This window comes from Rhamphochromis longiceps, linkage group LG8 (genome assembly GCF_057381845.1).
Source record: "Rhamphochromis longiceps isolate RC_006_pf linkage group LG8, R_longiceps_female_GT1.1, whole genome shotgun sequence".
NCBI lineage: Eukaryota > Metazoa > Chordata > Actinopteri > Cichliformes > Cichlidae > Rhamphochromis > Rhamphochromis longiceps.
Window position 1 is genome coordinate 14,915,911 of NC_140564.1, and position 23,995 is coordinate 14,939,905.

The 23,995-nt window shown below is 40.8% G+C and overlaps 1 protein-coding gene across 1 annotated transcript; it reads right to left on the minus strand.

Annotated features, from left to right (window-relative positions):
* Positions 1-303: 303 nt before the first annotated feature.
* On the minus strand, positions 304-22,303 carry LOC146663264 (heparan sulfate glucosamine 3-O-sulfotransferase 6). Its single transcript, XM_085415931.1, has 2 exons — positions 21,126-22,303; positions 304-1,906 (listed from the first exon to the last, which is right to left on the minus strand). The coding sequence occupies exons 1-2, from the start codon at positions 21,596-21,598 to the stop codon at positions 1,264-1,266; spliced, it is 1,116 nt and encodes a 371-aa protein (XP_085272057.1). The 5' UTR covers positions 21,599-22,303; the 3' UTR covers positions 304-1,263.
* Between the last annotated feature and the right edge of the window lie 1,692 nt (positions 22,304-23,995).

Here is a 23,995-nt window from a genome sequence, read left to right on the forward strand (position 1 = left end):
TGCTTTTTCTTTCAGGATGAAATATTAAACAAATAGTCTTTACAATTTCATATGATGTAAAGGAATGGGGTCATTCCTACATCATCTCTTGCAATAACACAACACCGATTAATTACGCGTTCTTTTCTAGTCATCACGAGTCTCGTACATCTTGTCCAGGAACCAGCAAATCATCTGCCCCGCAGATGTATGTTGTAGTCTTGGCAGCAGCAAACTCGGCATGTCTGGAATGAATACAAAGAGTTTGATCCGAATACTTCTCAGAAATAAATTGCAAAAAATGACCCAAATGCTTGTTTCAGAACAAAATATTTAGTCAGAATTTCCAGCAGAATTTCAAATACAAAAGTTTCAGAGAAAACATCTCAACAACACTGTGCCACCTTATAAATTAGACTTTTAGAAATACACAGTTACATGTAAGTACTGTACCATGTGACAGGGTAAGTGTTAATCAAACAAAGTGGAAAAACAGTCACTGGTTTACTGGCTGTAAATGTTCCTCTCCAGTCTTTAACAATGCACTCATTGCATTAATGACATAAATAACTGCAAATTTACAGCTTGTAGTTGACCATGGCTGGTTTCCCTCTCTAACCTTTTTTCATCAGAACCAGCTATATATCATCTTTGCTACATCTTGTATTTAAAAAAATGAAATGATAGTCCATAAAACAAACTTTAGACTTTTTGTAAGTGTATATAACCAGAGTTGAACTGTTATTTATGTTGATTTAGTGTAACTATTTCTGAATGATCAACTTGTGTCTCAAACCATTTGCATTTATTGTGATTGCACCATTGCGTATCAGTTACTGTCGTTTGGTTTCTCATGGCTTTGTTCACCCATCGAATCTCTTTTTCTTTTTGGTTTAACTTTGTGAACATCTCCCATTGTCAGTGTTTTGGATAGCAATGGCAGCTTAACTTGGGGTGTCAAGTGCTTGAAATCCTGATTTAAGTAAATAGGCATTATGCTTTAGTTTGCCTTCTGCTTGTCTGTATGAGCACAAAACAAGCCATTTGCACAAGACTTTGTCGAAAATGCTTGCTCAAGTGCTTCAAAGAATTGAAGTTTTCTAAACGTTGTTAGCATGGTTGTTATAAAGCCAGGTGAAGGCTCCTTTGTGCATTGGCATTCAGGTATCATACTTTAATAAATGAAAAACAAAAGGCAAGTTATACAGAGTAGAACCTTTGGCGACAAAGAACACACAGTATCCCTGCCTGTGTTTAACTGTTGGTGAATAGTGGTGGCAGTTTTTAAGAGCTTTGGTGAGTTGCCATTTGGTCCCAGCCAAAGTCGTGGCCAGTCATTTGGTAAAATTTAAGATTAAAAGGTCTGTAGAAGTCTCTGAGCCTGAGCAGGACTTCAGAGGGTATCTGTGGATGGGGCCTCCCCTTTGACTTCCCCAGGCAGCGAGGCCTGCTGCTCCCCTCAGGCTTCTTTAGGCAGGGGAAACCTTTGGTCTGGTTGAAGTAGAAGTGCTTATCTGTGACCACGCGCTTGAGCCCTAGGAAGTCCTGGACCCGACCCATTTCACCCGCCGGGTCTGTTACAAGGCGTTCGCCGCTGACAAACAGGAAGCGCGACATTGGAAAGTAGCGCAGCCAGTTCTCTAGGTGCTTGGCGTAGATGCCGATGCGTACAGCGCTCCAAGACGTGTCGATGAGGCCTGTGGTGGCGTTACGAAAAGCCAGGTTCTGAAAGGATGGAAGCCCGGGAGATTTGGACAGAGTCTGCGTGTAATCGGAAACAGCGCGCGTCACAGGGTCCCGAACCACCACGATAAGCCTGGTGTGGCGGCTCATGGAGAAGACGCGCCGAGGAGCTTCTTTGGTGATGAAGTAGCTCGGGGTTTTCTCCATGGTTATCTGGCCTTCCAGAGTACGAGGCATCAGGTTCCTGGATGAAAGAGAGAAAGAGAGAAAAAGCCATTTAACACAGTCGAAAAGCCCCCCCAAAAAACCCCACTACACTGTAGTTACTGAGAGCTCACATATTAAGAGTACATATTAGAGAAATGATACATTCCCTTAATATTTCCAGCACATTCCTTTGACGATGCCTCACTTGCCTTCGAGGCTTTTTGATTTCGGTTTGTAATTAGAGGGATAAATCGGTGATTAGAGAGAGATAAACATGGCATTAGCTGCTGGCACTGATGGAGTGACCATGTGAGTTTAGTCTGGGAGGGAGCTACTGAACGGCTACTGTAGGAAAACCGCGAGGCTATGCTAACCTCAGAAAAGTAATTTCCTCATCTCATCCGCGGCCTCCTTCTAAACAAGCTCATAACCGCTGCTCTTGCTCCTGTGTTCCTCGATGATGGGAGAATGTCCGGCTGGCCTGAAGTAATAGCCACACTGCTGTAATACCACTAGCATTTCTTACAGCACTGCTCTCACTGACACCTGGAAATCAAAAGTATAGCAGCTAACTGTTACCTAGCTAACTTTCATTATCTCGTACTGCTTGCTTTGAATTGCAAACACACTGCCAGCTGTCGGTCTACCGGCTGCTGTCGACTAAAACAGCTGCATGCTAACTACAAAAGCTTCCAGCAATCACGAGGAAGTTCCTCCAGAAATTTAGTTTAGATTACTACTTGAGTAAAATGTTATATTTGCAGTTTGGCCATCTTTGCTAATCAAAAACACTGCATTCACTCGCCAAGCGGGCATTTTTCAACAGCAGACACTTTGACCTGTCACATTAGGAAACCACAGGTGTTACTAATTACTGACGGTGCTCTGTTGTGGCTTTTCTCAGCAAGCCGAGACAGGACAGCAGAAAGAGTATCGCGCCGGTACCAGGGCCCCGAAACTGAAGCTGCTAAATGGAATTCAACTGTCATTAATCTTTTATTATTTACATGTGTGCCTTTTCTGCAATGGCTAAATGTTTTTTTTCCAGAAAATGGTCTATTGCTCACATTCGGGAATGTGGGAAGACTCTTAGAAAGAACATGGTCAGATAGTCAAGTTATTTGGACAAACACACACTTTAAGGGTTTAGATAATCTAGAAAAGCTCCAATATGACTCTGCTGTTGGTTTCATGCATATTTAGGCTTTATAGTCAAAGCCAGTCAAAATATGTAATATGAAATATTATTTGAAAGTAATTTGCACCGCTGTGAAATTTAAAACGTCGGCTCACAGTTTAACCCGAGGGTAGAAATGGCATGCGTTTGTTTTTCTCTGACTTGGAATGAAATGCAATGTGATGAAGAAGTTACTGTCAAGAGGCAACAAAATGAAAGTCACAGTAACTCTGCACCGTGCCCACTCTTTGACATTGAAGTACATTATGAAGTATGCTTCAGTTTGTCTCTTTTGCTCCCCATATTTCAGTCCACTCCTCTTTGCTCTCTATTTCCATTATCCCCGCCCGAGTGGACTGACCTCCTGCTCGCCATTGCTGCCACATCTTTATGACGTGACAGTTTATTTTAAAGAAGGATGCTTCAGCAGAACAAAAACTTATGATTAGACTTGCTTTGTGACTTATTTCGGCAGCGTCTAGGCACGGCAACACACTGTCCTCATGCACAGTGTCACGCTGATTTTTAGTTGTAATTTAGGCCCAATCAGCAATCACACAACATGTGTATGCCAATACAGCTGAACCATGCCAGAGCCCACCTCACCTCCAAGCAGGCAGTGGCACAGAAAACTCAACCACGCCTGAACGCAGTCAAAGAAAGTTGACTTTGCAAATGTAGATTGTGTAGAATGAGGTACGAATGAAAAAGTAACTTTAACCCCAGGCCAGTCAACTGATGAGGCTTGGGGCATTGGTGAAATAACCTTTACTATATCCTCTAACTTTAATGTCTAATATTTGTCTTTGCAGGAAGCTTAAAGTAACATTTTAACCCTCCATCACCAAGTATCTCATATTTGATGCATGAATTTCTGACTTTAAAAAAATCTAAATCAATTGCATAAGATGTTGCAAATATGATACAAATTAAAACTAATATATAGAAATTAATATTTGATTAATTTTTGCTTTAAGTTTTTTTAGAATGTTCAAAAAACACAAAAAATTTTTAAAATGTAAAATTTATGGCTAAATTTAATGTTTCAGGATTTACAGGGTTAAAACTGACATGATATGACCACCTTGTGGCCTAAAATAAAATAATTTGTGTTGGTGCAAATGGCTTTTTGGTTCATTACCTTTGCACCAATATGCCTAACAGACGCAAGTCTTTCACAAATTACTGGGAGCTGGATTTGGACAGATTCCTTTTATTTTATCGATCAATCCATGCTATCAAACTCAAGCAAAGTAATAACTAACAAAAATAAGATCCAAACGATAAACTGGGATTGTTATTTAATTTATGGACTATTTGGGCTGTGGTGGTGTAACTGCATTTCTACATTTCAATTATACTACTGCAGCAGTTATACTTGCGGACTGCATACAGCCCAAAGGTATCCTATAATAGGGCTCACCATGTCTTCTGGTCCAATCCTGTTATTGCCTTTGGCTCCCTGCTTGTTATTATCAGTACTTGGGGTATTCTGGGCACACTTTGGCTTTAAAAAAAAAAAAAGGGCTGCCCTCTTCCTCTTGATCTTTACCCCTACTTAGATGACTCAGACTGAGAGGACATACCTCAAAAAGTTCAACAAACCCTGACCGAAGCCTGTGTTTGACTGAGAGTCTCCATAACCTGCCAGAACAGATTGTATATAAATCGGGGGGAAATGGGAGGGAAAGGAAAACCTATTTGTCTCGTATCGTTTACTTCATTCAAATGCTACCGTAACACCAAAATGGAATCTAATAACCTCCGTTGTGAAAAATATTCTGCCAATTTTCCCTCTCCTAAAAAAAACAACAAAACGCACTGGTTTGCAAAGGAGATTCAAATCGCAGGCAGCAGTTTGTGTTATAGAAATCCAAGTGGAGAAGAATGCCAGTGTTGCAACTGTGAAAGATCCCTCAGCTAATTTCCATGCTTCCCCCCTTCCCTCCTCAGCAGGCATGTGGTGGTGGTTGGGTCGGAGTCTTCGTGGTTGGTCTGCAAGTGAGGGGCTTACTGGGGCTCTGGTGTGTGGTGATGGAGACTCCATTTCTCTCTCTCTCCCTCTTTCTCTGATCCAACACACACACTCGGCTCCAACTCCGGCATGTCCCCTGGCATGAAACTCTGAGGGTAACACCAAATACACAACTTATGGCATTCATAAGAAATGTCTGACTCGGATTATGGGGGCTGAGGCAAAACAAATTTGTGAAATGTACAACAAATACCTAAAGGAAAAAAAAACGATGCTGTTCCCATGAGTCCTCTCTCCATTAGGGCGTAGTGTAAGCTACAACCTATAGCTCAGACGTTTCTAAGCATGTCGGTCGCGAGTTTATTTCTGGTGACCACATGATATAAGTGGCAATATAGTTTTTATGGATCTGAGTCCCAGAAAAAAAGAAGCTGAAGACCTCGTTTGTATCCCAGGAAAGTTTAAGAGCTCTGCCTTTCAGAGGAAACTGCACTCTCACATACAGTATGGGCAAAAGTTGTTGAAGCTAGGTTAAGAAGATGCTGAGAGAGCACTACAGATGTGATGTTTGCTTTGAGAGTGTTGATGGGGAAGTATTGAGAAGCTCAGAGTGTTTTTGTAGAATACATGTATGTGAATGAGAGAGAGACAGGTGTAACAGTGACGATCCAATGAGTACAAGTAATGACGGAGGATAATTAAATAATTAAAAATAAAAATAAAAAAAATAATTAAATACTTGGACTCATCCACACAAAGCAATGGACAGAGCAAAAAGTAGGTGATTTGTGACAGAAGGATAGCAGCAGGAGCAACAGGGAAGGTTTACAACATGGTAGTGAGATAGTTTGGAGAAAGGAGCACTGAGAGAAAGACAGAAGTTGAAGAAGACCAGGATGGGACAGATTAGAAATAATTACTTCTGAGGAAATGACTGGAGGAGGAGGGATGGTGGATATACTGGGCAAAGGATGCTGAATGTGGAGCTGAAGAGCAGGAGGAAAAGAAGAAGAACTCTGTAGTGAAAGAGGAGAGGATGTTAGGGATAGAGTGAGATGGACGCAGATGACCCATAAAGGGAGCAGCCGAAAGAAGTGGAAGAAGACGATGCTGTTTTGGTAAATTTACTTCTCCTTATCCATCCTTGCCTACCTGTGTCACCCACTTTTTCCAATATGATTCCTGAAATCCCATCGGAAAAACATGTGCGATCGATTCAGCGAGTATTTCCAGCTGAGAAAAAAGAATAGTCGCATCCTTTAATTATCATATTTTCTGGCCCATTAATATTACTGTCACAGGAATCAGCCTGACACTGGAAAAACTGATATTAACACCATCGATACCCCCTCCCCCTCTTTTTTTAATTGTATTTTTCTGAGTTTCCAGCATGTTTGAACTATTTCGTGAGTGTGCTGCAGCACTAAATGGATGTTTCATTTCAGTCAGGCTAATGAACGCCACAGTAACCTGTTTGAGGCACAGAGGGGCTTCTATTGACGTCGTGTTTACATTTTTAGGCCACACAGTGATGGAACACAGGGTGGGGGGAGGAAAGGGACTGCCGGTAAGGGTGGATTACAGCTGAGAGAAGAAGAAGAGGAAGAAGAAGAAGAAGATCAGCGATTGTGAGTCTAAAAAAACAAAAGGCGAGAGCCACAGATGGAGAGAAGAAAAGCAGCAGCGAGAAAGCACAAAACAGGGGCATCTCATCTAATCTCCCATTATCTCATGAAGATGAGAAGAAAATCAAAATGTTTGTTCTTTTTATCTGGTGCCAGAGAGAGTTTAGGGCGACCTAGCAACCTGATGTTTGTTTTCATCACACCTCTCCCATCAGCATCTGGAGCAGGAATGCGGTTTGGTCCGATAGTATGCTGATGTGCGTTTATCTGTGCATACAAATGCATCCAGGCACACACACTGTCTCTTTCGCACACACACACTCTCTCTTTCGCACACACATTTAGCTTGTGGTCTGTGTGGGTGGGCTGAGGTTTATTAGAGACTGTTTAAATGGCTGCAAACTTGTGGGCTTTTATTTATCAACAGAAAATGAGCACACATCAGTTTAGTAGTTTGTGCTGCCCTCAAAGGCAAGAGAAAAGCAGGGGCTACTTGACAAACAGATTATCTGAAAAAGTATTTTTCAGCCACCCCGATTAATCAGAACAAAATGAATAATTTTGGATTTTGATGAATGGAGGATAAAGTTTTTCTACAGTTTGATCATTACGGAATATAAGGCGGGACTTCTCGTAGCTAACACTACAGAGTTTGATCTTCTTTTATAAAAGCAAAAGGAAAATATCCCATGTACTAAATTGTAGATTAAATTGATACATCTATTTTCTTTCTAATACCCAGCAAAGATTATGCACATTCATACCACTTTTTGCAACCTCAACGCCTTATTTGTTTTTAAAAAAGCGGTTTGGTAAGGTAAGGTACTGTGAATGCTTATTATCACTTTTCCAGTGGTAAGCACATTCCCCGGCCATTTCCATTTCTGTTTGTGCACAACCCATCTTGCTCTGTCTGCCTTCTCCTTACACACACATATATAAACACAGCGCACACATGTGCACACTGTAACCATCTGAACATGCCCTCCACAGGATGGACCCACATCTGGGAGCAATGAAGTTCTTAGTTTGTGTGCGCGTGTTGGATGTGTGTGCGCATGGCGGAGATGAGGGAAGTGTTTCTGGTTTAGGAAGTTTCCCTCTGGTCCCAGGGTTCGGAGCTCTGAAAGCTGTGATCCATACAGGTTCTGCCGGGCCTGAGGCCAGATCCCCGGACCCTCTTAATCCCCACCAGCCTGCGCTGCACGGAAATGGACTCTTCCACCCCGAAGGTCAGGGGCAGATGGTTGCGTTTCACGGAGCGAGACCACCGGGGATCACGGAGATCATGTAATGCAACATGTCATCACGAGCAGACTCTCTCGTATGTGTTGCGTTTTCTTCCTCTATCTCCGACATTTTTTCTCGCCTCACTTCCTTTCTTCCACTCCTGATCCCCCCCCTTTTTTTTTTAACAACTTCAAAGCTTCCCCTCGGCCTCTACTGTATCCTTCAAAGTGAGAATGTTATGAATGCATTTGACATGTGTGAAGGGATTTTAAAACACACTGACATCCTCAAACCACTACAGAGGGACGTCTGAAGACGGATACAGTTAGCCTGCGTGTGTTCAAAGATCCGTAAAAGCTGCTGCGTGGAGGGAGAGGGTTGTCATTACTGTCGGCAAATACAGGGCTGAGAAGTTTCTGTGGGCTGATTAGAAGTCAGCAGGGACTGTAAGCAACTCAATAAAAGGGGAGCTAAAGTAATGCTTCACTTTGTGTCTGTTGGAGTCGGGCCATTGCGTTAGTTGGATGATGTTTTTGGCTGCTTATCTTTATTTAAATGTACCCAGTGCCTTGTATAAATACAAGAAATCTTGCACATCTTCTCCTTTACTTCTTTGGCTGCCAAAAATAGATTTGATCAATAATAATAATAACAAAAGGAAACTGAATGTGGGATTCTTGTGTGTCTAAATGCAATTCAAGAGGCTTTTTTTAATTCAAAGACGACACCCTACAGGGTTTACGCAGCGTTCATTAAAAATGTAAGACCTTTAAAATATTCCAGGCAGTGATATTTAATTTTATATTACATTTTGTTAATACTTCCCAGCAGTATGTAAGAATTCCTAGCATTAAAAATTAATTGACGGGCTGACCGTAATCAGACAATGAGCTTCTAAGTTAAAATAGCTTTAGTATGAAGTATTGGTAAGAAGTGGTCAAAAAGCACTTACAATGCAAAAGTTACTGTCTCTGTTAGGACCTATAAGAATTTACGCCTGCTTACTGGACGCGTATTCAGTGTTTTTAATGCTTCTTGGACATCTGTGCTATGTTATAGGTTGGCACAAGAGTCTTACACAATATCTGTGTGACATAAATCCATCACAGATCATGTTACGCTCCCTTCAGTTGTGTACGTGTGTGTTTTTGCGTGTGTGTGGCAGACTATTACACGCTCTGAAGGTTGCTGTCTGGCTGACGCACCAGGGTGGCGATGAGTATTTTTACCGAGGAGGTTTGCATCACTGGGGTAGGTCGGTAGGAAAGAGCTGAAGAATGCGTCTAGCTGAGGGGAAAAATAGAGGCGTAACAGTTAATAGACACATCTCAAGGCCTGAGAGCGGTGAGTGAGCGAGCGAGCGAGGAGCAGTCAGAGTTTCCCCTGAAAAAAGATCTGAGCAGATAATGAAAGAGGAAGCTCGGCATGGTTTTGTTGTCAAACCTATGTGTGAATTTCAATAAAACCACTAAGCTGTAGCATTCGGTGGAAACCGACTGCACTGAATGAATGTGTTTTATATTGAACTTCTGCCTTTTTATAACACATTATATTTTTGGGGGAGTAGCTTAACATTTTGGAAAATACTACACTCGTAAATCTCTTAAAGAAGACAGAATGAAGATCAGGAAGAAAGGATGTGGTGATAAGATCTTACTGATAACAGAACAGCCCGTAATGACAGAAAGCACTAAATACGGAAACCCTCATGAATGTCTGGGCGTGTGAGTCTACTTTTTTGTGCCCGTACAAGTGAGTTTAAATAACTGTGTGTGTGTTTGCATGTGCATGGCACTTCCCCTGATTGCTCCCACCCTGCTTGACTTATCAAGTGGGAAAATCTACTGTTGTGCTCCTGCCGGGGCCCACAGCGGCCCGCTTGTGGGGCTTTATCTCCGAGCAGCTAGCCAGGGGGCCTTTAAGGGGCCCCGCCCTGCCTTTCCCCATCTCCCGAATGCAGGATGAATACGGCCAGATAGAGTGGGTGGAGAAAGCGAGGGACTCTTCCATTTCCTCCCTTCTCAAATGTAACCCCGGTGATGTCACAATGTCACGATCTCACCGACATCACAGGACGCTGCAGTTGTATAATTAGGCTGGCAGTAAGATGTCAACACTTGGGAATGCATGTGAGCATGAGAGAAGTTTCTTTGGATTAAGCAAATACTCAATGAACTGCCCTAACACCACTTACTCATATGAGAATGTTTGGTACTTTATCAAAGAATATCCAGAGGAAGAGGACACAAACACACGACTCAAGAGCAAGAGCGAACCAAATTGTGTAGAAACATGAGAAAAAAACAAAAGAAGAACGCTACAAGAGGGGAAAAAAAGAAACTGCTGGAAAATTTGAGTGTAATGAGAACCAGATGAGCGAGCAAGTGGGAGGCGGGAACAGGTGTGGTACATTAAACACAGGTGATACTAATGCAACTGAAGGTGGGACAAAAAAATCACAATATAGGGAAGTCAAAGACAGGAAGTAGAAATCACTAATGTACAAAAAAGACCACAAATTACAAAATAAAACAACAACCAAAAAAAAGCAGTTATAATTATGTTATTACTATGTTATCTATACTACGTATATATATTTATATTATTATTTGCTCTTGACTGATGTGCACTGTTTGGCCTATTGACTGAATGACAATAATTCAATCAAACAGTGCACGTCTGCAGTTCATGTATAAGCCTGTTTTGGACATAATAATGAATATGAGCATTTCTAGTCACTATGTTCACTATAAAAATAATGAAAAAATTTGATATAAATATATTAAAACCATACGGCAAAATGTATATCATTTTTACAGCTTGACAAATCTATAATAACAGTAATTATAATTTTATACCACAAATATGACCCATTATAGCAAACAGATAAATTGCTGTTTATTGCCTTTTGACTTGCTGTTAGTTTGCCCTCGGCCCAGTTAGTCCAGTTAAATATTAAACATGTGCAAAGAGGTACATGCTGTAATGTTTACCCTTCCCTTTGACCGTGCACTAGAACCAGGGAACACACGCTTCCACTAATTAAACAGCTCCTCTAAATGAGTACATACACATGTGGGACAAACACACCTCAGCAACGCTATAATTGACTCAATATGGACTTTTGCTTGCCTGGCAACTCCCCAGGTCCCGACCAATAAGATCACTCGATACTGTACGATCGTGGAAACCCACTTCCGAGCAGTTGCAGCCTTCATCCCTGTGGTTTCTCAGCTCATTGTTAGCACTGTCTTAAGCTGAAAAACGGAAATTACTGCTGGCAGAGACTGGGCTTTTACAACTGGAAACCATCCTTGCAGCGGTCTGCCATTAGTAGCATCTATCAGGCTCTTTGCAAGCTTTGGCTACATTTGTCCAGACATCAAACATTCAGGACACAGAAGGCTTTTGGATGAACATGAAGCAGGAGCTGGTGTTGGTTTCCAGATTTCCACCCATCACCGTGTCTTGTTTGATGTTTTGCTTGTCCTCAAATTCAGCTGTAGCTCTCTCTGCCAGAGTTTCAGGCATAATTAACCTAATTTCCTCTCAAAACCCACACAGACATCACTAACAATCAACCAGTTATTCTAAGTTGGTTAGTTCCAGTTTAGGGGAGTTTTCTAGGAAGGTTTTGTAGCAGACAAAGAAAAGTGTGTTTTTCTGTGGCTGCAGGTTCTCACGACCCACCCACCCCCAAGCCCGTCAGGCAGTCAGACATTAAACAGAGATGGACACCAATGAGAGGTCAGCAGCCACACACAAATACACAAACCGTCAATAATTACCTGCCTCTCCAGTGAGAGCATTTGTGGCAAATTTGGTGTGGATTTGTGGATTAATATTAACTATGAATGAAAAGCAGGAAACATCGTAGAGGAAGCAGAATTAAAAGGAGACTTAAATGTCTGAGCTTTTATAGATTGTGGAGCTGACTAAAAATCCCCAGAAGATGGCGAATGTATAAAAGAATATAAAGACATTTTAAATATTTTTCTGTTGTTTTTTACAACAAGCATTTTGAACATTTTGGAATTCAAACTGTTTTACTAACTATTACTATACATTAGGGTTGTTAAACGTAAACGTATAAAATAAAAAAATAATTTAAAAAAAATTATTAAAATAATGAAAATAAATTAAAATAAATACAAAAAAATATATAATTGAAAATATATAAAATTAAAAATATAATAACAAATATGAATATATAAACATTAAATTAAGTTGAAGACATAATTCACCAGTTTGCGGTTAGAAAAACATAATGTTAAATTGAAAAAAAAAAAGATTTATTAATCACGGTTAAATGAATATCAGTGTTGCATCATTAACATGGACGATGTACTGGAGTTAAAAATATTCATTTTAAAGGGATATAAAACAGTACTTATATCCCAGAACTGTACACAGCTTCAAATTTGCTTACCATAGTTCCTCAAATATGAGTAAATATGGCCAAGAGCTACAGATCAAAATGAGCCTATGACTAACTCTGGTATATTTAAAGTAATGTCCACCAATGTAAACTGGGGTTGTTAAAAAACAGTAGACAACATAATGGCCAGAGGTGTGGTCGACATGATCAAATAAAGGTCTCAAATAAGCAATAATAAGCTGTTTGTCTTGTATGTTTACCCTCCTTTTGTTCGTGCAGCGGTCATCAACGTTCACGTTAGATTAGCAAAGCTGTGACACCATGAGTGCAGTGGGTAGCTGCTGGCCTATGAGTGAGTGGAGCATATAAGTATAATAGGTGCTTATTTAAGTGAAATAAATAAAAATGTGTGCTGTATTGTTACTGTAACATGTATATTTTTAAAAAATGTAATGTAAAAACCTTTTAAAAGTAAAAGCCTACATCTAATTTATAAGTATATATATATATATGTGTGTGTGTGTGTGTGTGTGTATTCATATGCACAATATGAAGAGTGTTACCATTATTATATAGTTATTGACTCGTTAGTTTTGTTTCTCTCCTCACACCTCTTTCATTTCCTCTTTTTCATTTATGAGTAAGCTACGTCTGCAGATCTTGCACTATTTTTAAACCCCCCCCCCCCCCCCCCCCCAATCTTTCCTCATGCACGCTCATTTAATATAAAAAGACTAATAACAGTGTAAAGGGGGGAAAAATAAAGCAAGAGGTTTGGTGGAAATGAAGGCAAATGATGTGATGAAAAGAAGGTGAAGGAGGTAGAAATAGGATTATTATTTTGTCATCTGTGGCAGCTCATCAGTCATCCTGATCTCGCAGGTCTCCTGCTGCCTCGTCTGCTCTGTCTGTTTAACGAGGAGAGGCTGATTTCAATGAGTCTGCGACTGAAGAACAAGAGCGACGCCCCCTCTTCTTTGAGTCTTACTAAAAATGCCCATACTCAGCACAGCAGTTTGGAATTAAAACCCCAAACAGAAGAATTAAAAACCAGTCTGAGCGATGAACAACACAAACTTTCTCTTTCTGTAACTGTGATTGAAATGTGGTAAGTTTCATACTTTCCCCAGTGATCCTTTCATTGTTCATCTCTCACCAGTCATCTGTTTCTATTAAATTTGACTGGATGAAAATGGCGTGCTGGCGGGGGGAAAGGTCGAACAGTGACGAGCTGTCAAAAAACTGATGACAGGGCTACATCAGGCCTTTTTTTGACCAAGTAAAAATCCATACCTCCTCCAGAACAAGTCTAGTTTGATTGAGTCACATTTAATTACAGCGCTTAAGCTTTTCCAGCTGAATTTTGTACTCGTTCTGATAATAACATCTCTCTATATATAGGTAAATAATCTCATGTGTGTCAGTTCTGACAGACATGTTGGATGATGCTACTAATGTTAATGGTTTGAACCCACTTGTTTATTCTTGTAGTGATACAGCTTCAAACATCCAAAGCACTGAACCCTGTCTTCCAAGGAAAGCTGCCTTTCTTTCTTTGCATTTCCTATTTTTCTGAATTCTTTATTGAAAGTGTCTCTTTCCCTCCCAGTCCTTGTTTACTCTAAAAAAACACTCCGTAACACGCAGCTTCCAAGAATGTGAGTACTGAGAAATTCAACCAGAGAATCCCATGTGATTGGTAGAGTGCCCTAACAGGAAATACAACCTGGACATTACTGTCTAGGTGGCGCATCTAACCCTCAGCTGAATTATACAACACGCTCCCTTGGTTTTACGACAAGAAAACGAAATGAGTCGATAAGGAAAGAGAAAGAAAAGTAGTGACTGTGAGGAGGCATAAAGAGAACGAGGCTCTAAAAGGAGTGAGAGCGTGTCCAGTGGCTTTACATTACACAGTTTGAGTGACCTGAACAAGCCAATAAATCCACTCCATCAACACTCAGACTGTGGGGCATAAATGTCAGCCGCGGATGGGAGTACGAGCTTCTTGTCAACAAGATGGAATATTCAGAAGTTAATTCATTTCTGCTGCAACAGCGTGATAAAGGCAGAGAGGAGGAAATCGATAGGAAGAACGTATTTTAGGTGATCAATATGGGGAAATGACATTTATATCTGCGAGATATTTATAGCATCAAGAAATGGTGGGGAGAAGAAGAAGAAGAAGAAGAAAGTGGATGGAGATCAGGTATACAGCTGAAGCAGTGTGAATGGATCCAAGCTCACACACATGCTCACACTCACTCATTGCACACCATGGCTGTCTGAACCCCCATTCCCCACCACAAAGCCACAGAATCGTTTCCAGTAGATGGTACAGCCAAGGCTTTTCCACATATAAGCATTTTTTCTGAAACAATTTGCCAAATGCTTCCTTTAAGGATGTCCATGTGTTTTACTTGGTTACCAGCTGAAGACAGGGCCGTGGCTCTCTGAGCTCAAAGACACTTTGAAATGAAGAGCTCTGTCAGAGAATACTAAGTGATACTTTCCAGCACAATTTCAGATGATTTTGTTGGCTTCATATGCTACGGTTCTGTTTCAAATTGATATATTTGAATCACTAGGTACTTAGGCTGTAATTACACTTAATTAGTCATATTTTTTTATTACAAAAATAGATTAGATTTGGAATTATGGAAAAGGCAGAAAAGCAGGAAAATCAAAGGAAGGAGGGAAAAGAAAATATTAGAAGAGTGCGACAAATTTGGCATTTTTGAGACAGATAAATTGCAGATATTTGGCAATTTAAGTATTTGATATTCTGATATATCTGTTAATATTTCCTTTGAAACGTCAAATATAAAAAGATTTCCCAAAGTTTGGTATATGTAAATATTTATTTACTACTGCTATGCTCTGTCCAGCTCTGCTAAGAGCAGCTAGTTGTTGTTTAGGGCGTTCTAAACACAATAGCCATCAAGGAATTTGAAAAGTGCCCTCTGGTGGACAAACTGTACAACGTCAATGCTCAAAACATGGCTGAAGGGTGTTTCTCTAGTCGTTTCCTTACTTATTAAAATGTAATTTAACAGCTGTTATAAAACCAGTTGGCAAATTAGCAAATAGCTAATAATGGCTAATAAGATAAGCTCCAGATACTACAGTAAATGTACTTTTTATACAGACTATAATGTAGCATACAGGGAAAATGTGCTGATGTCAATAAATGGTTACATTATTAAAGTACCTATGCTGTAGATCAGGGGTGTCAAACTGAAATACACAGTGGGCCAAAATTCAAAACTGGAACAAAGTCGCAGGCTAACGTTAATATTTATTGTAATATATTTATTCCTCCAGATATAAGAATGAATCTTTTCTTATGGACTCAAACACGTTTTGCTGAAAAACTGAATATGGAACAAGCAAAACTTAATACTAAACAATATATACATTAGCTGTATAATACCAGTAGGCCAGCTCTAATAGTAATTTGGTATGGCTTCGCGGGCCAAATGTAATTAGTCTGCGGGCCAAATTTGGCCCGCGGGCCAGAGTTTGACACCTATGCTGTAGATAATATTTTCAGAAGGCTATTATGTCTACGATAAAGTTGTGTGTAGTTGCACAAAAAAACTAAAGAAGCTAAGTGATCTCAGTACTTCTGCATAACATAGTTTTTAATAGTTTTTACATTTGGGAAGATATATCCTTAAAATATAAAATAAAATCATTTGACAATACTTTTTTGCACTACTACCACCTGGACTGGCAGAAGGTTTAGCTTAGCTATTTATTTTGTTAGTTTGACTTAGGCTCACTTTTTCAACCATTAGCAAAAACCTTTAGATGCGTTAGTCATTCCATCTGTTTATCCAAAAACTTTAGATATTGTTTATTTACTTATTTCAGTTATTTACTTATTTCTAGTACCAATAAACTTGTATCAGATGTTATGTATTTTTTTTCTTGTATTTTATCATTTTAACGATTTATTTATTTTTTTTACCTGGATATAATAGTTACAATAATTTATCCATTAGTTATCTAGCCTTTTTGCTACTTAGCTAACCTGTATCCAACTTTGCGTGATGTTGTGTAAATAAATTAAAAATAATTTTTCAACCTAATATTAATTTTACTAATATTACTTTTAGCTACTTAGCTTAGCATTACCAATCATCCTTTATTCAGAGGCATTAATCCCACAAAGTTCTGATGCATTATGTAGCATTTATTATATGTGATTCTACTTATTTATTATTTCTACAATGTGTTTAAACCACAATCTTTTTCACCCACCCTCCCCCCCAATACTTGAGTAACTCTATGGTATAACATGTACTCCCTCCAGTTTTAAGTAATGTATGATCTAAGCCTTGTTTGGAGTCACTGGACTACTTCCACTTCCTTTGATCATCTATCTGTCTCACATAAAATAAAAAAGTAGATACATAAGTCAGTGATTGTCTGTAAGCCAGAGGACTACATAGCCCTTGGGCACAATAAGTGTCCCCTGTTGCACTCAGGTGTAGGATGACTGCAGTTCTCATCAAGGATGAGTGCTACGTGGCGAGGCGGTGGCTGGATGGGAGGGGTGTTGACTAATGCTCGATAAGGCCTTGTTTAACTGCAGCTAGGAGCCTAATTCATCTCAGCCCCTTCATATGTCCCTGAGCTGTCCACGTTAATGCCTGACCTGTCATTACACCGGTCCAATTCGCGCAGTGTTGACAAGAGCTGTCAGCGGATTAGGATGGAGCAAAAACACACATTTCATTATATCTTCAAAGGAGAAAAGAAAAGAGAGATAAAAAACAGAGATGTTTTACATCACATCTGTGTTAAAAAGAACAGGGGTAAGGTCACTTTCCTATCAACAGAAAGTATAAAGAACATGTAAAGGTCACTGATCTCTCCACATTTAATCCTGTTAGGTCTTGCTTTGTCATCACTGACACCGGCAAATGGCTTACAAATCGTGACATTTACATTTTCTTTTCTTTCTTTCTTTTTTTTTTTACATCTCTTACGCAGCAATGTGCATTTAAAAATAGGTTCTTAGCAAACAGACTGCAGCCAGTAACACTAAAGAAAGAAGATTTTTTAGAAGATAGTCAGCAAACACAGCATAGCTGTAACGGCAGCACTAATCCACCTGATTAGTCTAGTTTTGCACCTCACTTATCTCATGGCTTTGGTAACATGTGAGAGGGAAAAGATATTAAAAAACAAACAAAAAAGGTTTCACCTTCACCTTTAAATCAAAATGCAAGCTTGAGGTTTTCATCAAGGTTACTGTGTATCTTTATCACTTTAGCAATTAATTAATTGATTTAAAATAAATAGAAAAAACTGAACTGAAATCTGCATTTAATTATAATTTAGAGATTACGGAGGACGGGTGAATAAAACAATTAATTTCAAGCCCAACTTTTGGATTCCAGGAAAAATAAGATGATTAAATAATTGATTACTAAGTAAATATACATATTAACTGAAAATAACAGAAACAGTGTTCCACTGTTAATGAGCTAAAAATTCCAGTTTGTTTCTTTAACAGTTAATTTAGCATTTTTTGTATTACCCATCTATTGCTGACTCTATTCACAGTGATCCCCTGTCTGTGTTTGTGATTCTCAGACATACTTATTACTCTGTCAGCTCTGTCTTTATCTGTTCTCTGTTCGTAATCTAGATTTGTAAGATAGGATCACAGCTGGTATTTAAATTTACAGATACCACCTTTTGCCACCTAACCATTTAACGTGCTTTTTTAATTTATTTTTGGGTGTATGTGAATCTGCTGGACCAGCACCTGACAATTCAAAGACACACCTGTTGGCATGGAGAGCAAATCTGTTTAGATAAAACTGCAATAAAAGCGCAGCTCACTCACTTCTAGATTTTTATTGCACTCTGCCGATAAAAGTGTCCCTTACTCTGGTGTGCGCTGGAATTTTTATTGTCCAATTAAAGGTTTTATGGGATTGAACTAGTCCACTTCTGTGCTGTGCTTTAATCGTCCCAAAGTTCAGCATCACTGATGATAAACCTATCTTCACATCTTAAACTGAAACTGCCCCGAGAAGCATTTCCCACATACAAAACTTCCCCCATCGTTCATCTTTCTCTTTGTTATCATGCATGCACCGTGCATTTAGCAGGAAATCCCCAGCCTCTTCCGCATTCAGTACCACTGTTAAGTGGTAAAAACGCCAGCCTACACTTGTGCATGCATACTTTGATCTCTGATGTCACTCAGCAGTTATTGCACCCTTCCAGCGAACAGCTGATTACCTGTCGTGTATTGACAACACCTGCCACCCCTCCACATTCACCTCTACCCTTTCCACATCTCTTCATCAAACTGTCATTTACTCTGCCGATCCTCTGTAATGGCTCTCATCTTTCCTCCTCCGCACACTAACTCTTGATTTTTTCTGTCTTCTGCAAATTTGAGGTGATCTGTAACGTCCATCTATGTTGTTAAAAGACAGTAAAAAAGATAAATGTTAACATTTTTCTCTGGAGCGTGCTATCATTAAAAAAAAACTGCTTCATTGATTCAGTAGAAAGAGCAACTTGTACCGAAAGAAATATGTCCTTTGAAATCTGGGCCACCATCAGATCAACGACACCACCAGCATCCACAATAACCCTCTCTCTGTGTGATCAGGGGCTGATAGTGACGAAGGCTCTCAGGGGACCAGCATGGACACTTAGCCAGGCGGTGTGTCAGCTCAATAAACAGCAATTTATTGGCAGGGGACTGAATACGCTGCCATCCTTGCAAGCTATCAGCAGAGCATCTTATTGGTGCTGAGAGATATTAATGAAGAGAGAAAAGGTGAGGAAATAGGTTAGAAGAGCTCAGCTCTCCTCAGCTCTCCTCTTTCACTACAGCCTGGACTAAAAGAGACTTTATTTGCACTAATAAGGAGGGAGTGTGTTGAATTTGTTGTGTTATTGTTACATCATGTGCCAGGCAGTCCTATTTCAATATTTAGTGCAACAAGGAAGAGACACAAGAGACACAAACACATATTTTCAGTATGTGAGTCCCCCTTGGGATATATCACCTTTATTTCAAATGTGGCCTCAGCCTGAACACACACACACACACACACACACACACACACACACACACACACACACACACATATATATATATATATATATATATATATATATATAAAAAAAAACACCCAGCACGCCCCTGCGGGCGGTTTATCCTTCAAGCTCGGGTCCTCTACCAGAGGCCTGGGAGCTTGAGGGTCCTGCGCAGTATCTTAGCTGTTCCCAGGACTGCGCTCTTCTGGACAGAGATCTCCGATGTTATTCCCGGGATCTGCTGGAGCCACTCGCCTAGCTTGGGAGTCACCGCACCTAGTGCTCCGATTACCACGGGGACCACCGTTACCTTCACCCTCCACATCCTCTCGAGCTCTTCTCTGAGCCCTTGGTATTTCTCCAGCTTCTCGTGTTCCTTCTTCCTGATATTGCTGTCATTCGGAACCGCTACATCGATCACTACGGCCGTCTTCTTCTGTTTGTCTACCACCACTATGTCCGGTTGGTTAGCCACCACCATTTTGTCCGTCTGTATCTGGAAGTCCCACAGGATCTTAGCTCGGTCATTCTCCACCACCCTTGGGGGCATCTCCCATTTTGACCTCGGGACTTCCAGGTTATACTCGGCACAGATGTTCCTGTACACTATGCCGGCCACTTGGTTATGGCGTTCCATGTATGCCTTGCCTGCTAGCATCTTGCACCCTGCTGTTATGTGCTGGATTGTCTCTGGGGCATCTTTACACAGCCTGCACCTGGGGTCTTGCCTGGTGTGATAGACCCCAGCCTCTATGGATCTTGTACTCAGAGCTTGTTCTTGTGCTGCCATGATTAGTGCCTCTGTGCTGTCTTTCAGTCCAGCTTTGTCCAGCCACTGGTAGGATTTCTGGATATCAGCCACCTCCTCTATCTGCCGGTGGTACATACCGTGCAGGGGCCTGTCCTTCCATGATGGTTCCTCGTCTCCCTCCTCTTTCTTGGGTTTCTGCTGCCTGAGGTATTCACTGAGCACTCGGTCAGTTGGGGCCATCTTCCCAATGTATTCTTGGATGTTCCTTGTCTCATCCTGGACTGTGGTGCTGACACTCACCATATATATATATATATATATATATATATATATATATATATATATATATATATATATATATATAAATTTAAAATCCTCCCACTGAACCAGTTATTGATATTTATTTCTTTGCTGATTGAAGGCAAAACAGATTCCAAAGGAACAATTTTTCCCCCCTTCTTCTTCTTTTGATTTAACATCTGCCTAATCAGGCGTCTGCCACATCAAACTGCTCTGACAAGCTACATTAAAACCGCAGCTACTGAAGATAAAAGCCATATCTGGTTCAAGTTTCCATGACAGAGCAATCCAATATAATCCGGAGGGGAGCACTGATAGTACAGGCCCGTACAGAGGGGCTCGATTTTTAATTCCCGCACATGACCTGTTATGAATACACCACTGTCGTATTTAAATGTCTTTTATGAAGCTGAATATTTCATAAAATACATGTTTGCGTTTTTAAAATGCGAATTCGTGGGGGAAATGTGTCCGTGAACCAACATTATTAACGAAGGATAAATGGGGTATTCACATTTACGTAAAGAAAGAGAAAGCGTGTTTTTAAACTTATATTCCGGAAGTTTGAAGTCACCACAAACAGAAAGACTTCTTGAGTATTTTAAGGTCAGTATCCGTTTGCCCATTTTGCTGTTTGAGGACTGCTGGAACGAAACTCGTGATTTTTATGAAAGATTTCATAAGTCCTTCAATAAAAAAAAAAAAAAAAAAAAAAAAGGAAAACAAAATAAACACGCCTTTACCTGTACCATTCCAGTCCCTTCTCGTAGAAGCGATCGAAGAAGTGCGGCTCAGCGCCCACGGCTCGCACGTCTGGATGGATGCGCAAAAACTCCAGGAGAGCCCGAGTGCCACCTTTCTTCACCCCGATGATGATGGCCTGAGGGAATTTTTTGTTGCCAAAATTATTGGCTATAGAAATATTGTTGGACGGGGGATCACTGTTCGTCAAGTCCGACAGCTGTTCGCGGACAAACGAGACCGGAGACGCGTTATACGCGCCGAGCTGCTCCGTTTCTTGCCCATCTTTAAAGATAATTTTGGTTTGGAGATTACTTCGCTGGTCATACACGGGTCTTGGCAGGGATTCGCAGTAACCGTTGAGGCAGTAAAAGAGGTAAATGAAGAGAATAATCATGGTAAAGAAGACAGGCAGCTTGGAGTGCACCTTCAGGTGTCCAAAGTTGAACGCAGCTCTCCATTTACTACATCCCATGGGTCGCAATCCTGAGCACGGGGACACGACGCAGGAAACATGCCATATCAGGGGGGTTGGATACTAAAGTCAAAGTGACAGCAGCTTAAAAAGCGCCTGTTTTGTGCCACATGTCCAAGTGGCGCAAAACTTGTCCACCGCGCATCCAAAAGCTCCACATGTTCCTTATTATCCCTCTCGCCCCCCGTGACTGTCCCTGAATCCTGCCGTCATCAAAACAAAACAAACAAACAAAACAAAGTTTCTTTAACAACTGGAGCAAAAATCCACAAAATAAAAACGCAGATTCAGCAGGTTGAATCTGCCGCACAGCTCTCCGTGTCTTCTGTGCGCCCCTGCGGCTCCCTGGCAGCGGCTGTGTAGGAAACCCTCAGCGATCCTTTCCGTGTGACTGCCAAATCCACGCCCTGTTTATCAAGCGTACGCCCCCTTCCAATCCTCAGCTCGTGCCACGCTGAAAATACAGCGAAAAATAATTACGCGGGCACGGCGCGTCCCCTCTCCTCTCCGAAGTGACAGAGAGGAGAAAACGCTCATATCGCGTTATTTTGAAAGCAATTTTAGAGAAATATGGTAGTTAGTTTAATTGTATTTAATGCACCGGGAGAGGAGAAAACGTCTGGGAAATGATGAAGAGGGGATATTAGTTTTTTGAAAGCAATTTCCCTTCATTTCCCCTTTAAGTCACCACATCCACTGCTGAACTCTCCGCATACAGGAAAACCACGCACTGAGCTCCAGGTAACCGGTCGCTTTGAGCAGCTCTGTATGGCCAACTAGCGGCCACCTGCTGCCTGCTATAGTTGGGCTGCCGGACCACACACACCAGTCGTGCCAGCCATGACACACACACACACATTTAACCTTGTCACCCCTGGCTAACTGTAACAAACAGGTGTCATCAATTTCTCTGTTTCTTTTCTCCTTGTGAGTGGGTGTGTGTGTGTATATGTGAGACCATACTGGTAAACATGAGATAATTGAGACCACCACCAGTCTGTCCCTTTATTTACTTTCTCCTACAGACAAATGCTAGAAAAAACAAACAAACTTGGAAATATAAAAAAGTCACGTATAGCAGCTCTTCTTTTTATTTCTTTTTGTTGTTGTACATGTTGGTGCAGGTTTAGGATTAGGCATTCATCTCCCCGAGACGTCTACTCATTTGTTCTTGAATCTTGCCAAGAAAGCCCCAGGATGCAGATGATATTTTCAGGAGTGACACAGACAGATAAAAAGTCCACATCGCTTCTTCCCTTCCTCCCAGTGATATTCATGAGGTGTACCGCTACACTGAAAAAACACCCAAGAGTCCCGGCTTGACCTCTGTAACCTGAGGATGCTGGCTGACACTCATCACGGCTACAGCTGAAGTGGCTTCAAAACCTGCTAAACACACTAAAGGATATACTATGGTTACTATGTTTGTGTGTGTGTGTTTGTTTGTATGATCCCAAAGGTATTCCAGCATTAAGCAGTTAGAACGCTGATAACTTTATTGGCACACTTATGATGTCTGTGCCTTTTAAAGCAATGCATTGTACTGCTGGATATAACTAACAAGTTCTCATATGTTATTACAGCTGTTTCAAACAAATCATTCTCTGGGTTTGAACACTGAGCGCCGACGGATTGTCATTTATGCCAACTAATATAAACTGAAAAAAGGAGCAGGTTCGGAGAGGAATAATCCACATCTGCAGTTCTCTTATCGGCCTCTGTGGACCTTTGCTGACTCTGGGTCTGAGTCTGGCTGCCTCGAAGTCATCCTTATATGGACCAGATGTCAGGTATGTTGTGACGTTTGGGGCACATCTGGCCCCTAAAACATATGTCAGTGATCTAACGGAGCTCTAAGTGCCAAAAGTAGCTCAGATTAGGCTGAAAAGTGTCCACTATCTGGGGTAGAGGTTACAATCTGCCTGCTTCAGAGCACGTAAGGGCAATTCCAAGCACTTCTATGGCCTTTTTTCTACAAGTCAGTATGAAATCTATGAATAACTGCCCAACATGACATTACGTTAAATTAAAGGCTTGTAATCTGGAGAGTAATGAGAAACACGAGCGACACACCAGTGTTAAAATGAGATTTTTTAGTGTCCGGTGTACTCCAAAATCAAGGAATCGAGGATTGAAAGTGTTTATTTATGCACCGCAAACTGATGAGTATGCAGGAAGGATTTCACAGGGAAAGATTCATCACATAAGACTCAAACAGAGAGACTAAAACAACAACAAAAAAACAAGACACTCAACAGCAACACAGCTCCAGTTTTAAAAGTTTCATCTGCTGATTTGGCCTGAATTCTCTAAATCTCCAAATGCCAACCATCCAGTGTCAGAGAGAGTGCTCTGACACGGGATACTAAATCCCTTTACCTAAAATGGTGCAATCTA

Bases quoted from the DNA above. Each gene is read 5' to 3' on its own strand.
- LOC146663264 (XM_085415931.1), bottom strand. From the start codon at position 21,598: ATGGGATGTAGTAAATGGAGAGCTGCGTTCAACTTTGGACACCTGAAG. The intron at 1,907-21,125 runs GTAAAGGCGTGT...TCTTTCATCCAG, and splicing joins AAGGGACTGGAATGGTACAG to GAACCTGATGCCTCGTACTC.